The sequence below is a fragment of the Crassostrea angulata genome, chromosome 5 (genome assembly GCF_025612915.1).
Source record: "Crassostrea angulata isolate pt1a10 chromosome 5, ASM2561291v2, whole genome shotgun sequence".
In the NCBI taxonomy this organism is placed as follows: Eukaryota; Metazoa; Mollusca; class Bivalvia; order Ostreida; family Ostreidae; genus Magallana; species Magallana angulata.
Window position 1 is genome coordinate 23,451,819 of NC_069115.1, and position 3,252 is coordinate 23,455,070.

The 3,252-nt window shown below is 40.6% G+C and overlaps 1 protein-coding gene across 1 annotated transcript; it reads left to right on the top strand.

Annotated features, from left to right (window-relative positions):
- Positions 1 to 2,039: 2,039 nt before the first annotated feature.
- On the top strand, positions 2,040 to 3,044 carry LOC128185236 (uncharacterized). Its single transcript, XM_052854882.1, has 2 exons — positions 2,040 to 2,059; positions 2,591 to 3,044. The coding sequence occupies exons 1-2, from the start codon at positions 2,040 to 2,042 to the stop codon at positions 3,042 to 3,044; spliced, it is 474 nt and encodes a 157-aa protein (XP_052710842.1).
- The last annotated feature ends 208 nt before the right edge of the window (positions 3,045 to 3,252 follow it).

Consider the following 3,252-nt stretch of genomic DNA (forward strand, 5'->3'; position numbering starts at 1 on the left):
GGCATGCCATATTGTGGGATATATTTCTGTACCAATCGGATGCCAGATTTCTGTTAAATGTTGACTTTGCTTATTTTGCATATTTACATCAGAGCGGGGGTATCACTAGTGAGCATTGGCTCACAGATATCTTGTTTATTGTGATGTGAAATTAACGTTTTCATTTTTAAAACATAGCAGTCATTGTTATGTTATTGCATTATAATTTGTTTATTGATATAAGCGACAGTCTCTTTCAGAATGATTATTTGTTATGTAAGCATCTTGTCACGTGATCATATTCAGTAAAGAGTTTGAACGCCATATTGAGTGTTGTGACTTTACATGGTGTCAGAAGTTTGAAGCTGCAAGGATTATGGAGCAACTGAATTCTCCAGGCCATTTATCGATGGAAGTAATCTTGCAGAAAATTGGAAGGAGTGGATCCAATTTTTCGATATATATTTTGCGGCTACATGAATCGGTGAGAAGAACGAGAACATACAGGTAGCTACATTTTTGCACTGGCCGGCATTGAAGCACGCCGAGTCTATAACACTTTTGGGATCTCAACCGACGATATCGATGCTGATAAAAATGATGTTTTGAAAACTATATTGAAAGAATTCTGTGAACCCCGTTAAAACGTAGCGTTCATAAGACATGTGTTTTTCACGCGTAACCAGGGTCCGGATGAGCTATTGACAATTATGTGACGGATCTGAAAACTAAAACCATCCGTATGAATTTGGAAATTAATCTGAAGGATTAATCAGAGAGAGAAGAGTGTGTGGAATTCAGGATGAAGCGTGTCGTGCCCGTTTAATCAGAGAATCTGATTTGACATTGGCAAAAGATGTGTGTAGGGCGCAGGAAATGAGTACGAGACAGTTAAAGTTCCTGAAAGGTAGTGAAGAACAAACAGTAACGGCGATAAGCCAGTCAAAAAGTGGAAGAAAGGTCAGCTTGCAAAATTATAGTAAACATACAAAACATGCAAAACAAAAAACTGGAAAGGCCTGACAATACTAATGTGAGGTCATATCGTAATTGTGGAAGAAGACACATGAAAGATGCGTGTCCTGCATTTGGGAAAACGTCATCGTTGTCACAATAAGAATCATTGTGCAAACTACTGTTTGGCAGACCCATCTTACAAATTCACACTGTTGGAGTACCAGACGATGGAACTCTAACTAGAATACAGAATTTTTCGAAGGTTATCAAGACTTTGGAGTGTTCTTTGCGTGGCGAAAAGTACGACATAGTGGATGCGAATACTCAAGCAATTCTGGGAATGAATGCCTGCACAGAAAATTGGATCTAATGTGCGAGTACACTAGCACAAGGATTTGTCGAAATAAAACCTACTGAAATCGTATGAAGATATTTTTAAGGGATACGGTGAACTTTCTGGAAAGCACCACATCAACACTGACGACACTGTTACTCCGGTCTTCATCCACCGAGGAAGGTCCCTGTCGCACTCCGTGATAAAGTGAAAAAAGAACTTCTGAGAATGGAATAGTTAAGAGTTAGGATTCTGATTACATACAGTGCGTAAACCCAAGAAGAAAAAACTATGTATTGACCCAAATGACTTGAATCGTGCAATTAAAAGAGAGCATCACCAGTTAAACCCAGTCGACGAAGTGATTGAAAACCTTCTGCAAGCCAACGCGTTTTCGAAGTTCGATGCAACCCATGGATTTTGACACATCAGACTTGATGAGCCCAGTTCATAGCTGTTGAAATTCAATATCCAGTTTAGTCGGTACAGATACCTGCGTTTACCATGTGGAATAAGCTCTGCACCAAAAGTGTTTTCTTTTGAATTTAAAGGGCGTAGGGTGCATAGTAGACGACTTCCTAGTATGGGGTGAGACCATTGCTAAACATGATTCCCTGGTACAACAGATGCTACAAAGATGTCGTTAATTGAACTTTAAGTTAAAAAGAGCAAAGTGGAGTTCCGTGTACCTGAAGTAAGGTACGTCGGACATTTAATTACAAACAGTGGTATTAAGGTAGACCCTGAGAAGGTACGAGTGATAGTAGAGATGCCAGCACCAAAGGACGAGTCAGGGGTCAAACGCATTTTAGGTGTCGTACAATATGTAGCTTAGTTTATTCCGAACCTGTCTGAAGTGACTGCACCACTTTGTACACTTCTGCAACCTGAAATGGCATTGGTATGCACCTCAACAGGAAAGTTTCGACAGACTGAAACAACTAGTCTCCAGCACACCAGTACTCAGTATATATGATGTGCACAAGCCTGTAACAATTTCCGGTGACGCAAGCTCCCTTGCGTAGTCTTTCCCCACGATGGACATCCGGTAGCATACGGTTCGAGAGCTTTAACAAAGACACAAAAGAGGTACGCTCAGAATTGAACGTGAAATGCTAGCTCTCGTTTATGGCTGCGAGAAGTTTCATCACAACATTTATGGCCGAAAGGTGACCATGGAAACTGATCACAAACCCCTTGTCGCGATGTACAACAAACCACTGTATCGAGCGACGCCTAGACTTCAACGAATGCTTATGAAGTTACAACGCTACGACCTGAAGTTAGTGTATGTACCGGGGAAGGATATGCATATTTCAGATGCATTGAGTCGGTCTTACCTGCAAAAGACTCCGGGAATCTAGTGGATGATAATATCGACGTTAATTCGATTAAGGCACAAGTTCCCGTTTCTCTAGCAAAACTACAGCAATTCAAAGAGGCGACTGCTGCTGATGAGACATTACAAACACTGAAAAATACCGTTTTGATTGTTTGGCCATTCGACAGATCAAGTGTTCCACTGAACATCTTACAGTACTGGAACTACCGTGATGGAATCAGTGCCATTAATGGACATTTATACAAAAGCCAACGACTCATGGTGCCAATCAACTTGAAAAAGGAAATGCTCAATAAACTACAGGATGCACACCTGGGCATAGTGAAAACACAGACAATAGCACAAGGGCTGTTGGTTGGGCCCAAAATGAACAAGGACATTGAAGACTTTATAGGACAATGTGCAGTTTGTAGCAAGTACAGGAATCTTTGATATCACAGGTGATGCCTTCACGTCCATGGTCTAAAGTAGCTGCATATATTATCCAGTTTAAAGGCTCTTAATACCTCCTGTGTGTTGACTACTACATGTATTCCAAAGACCTATATATGATATGAGTTGAATTCGGCCCCCATAATTCGCCATTTTTCATAGTGTTTCGGGAACATTAAAATGTTATGTTATTTTTTAGAGGAGTTGA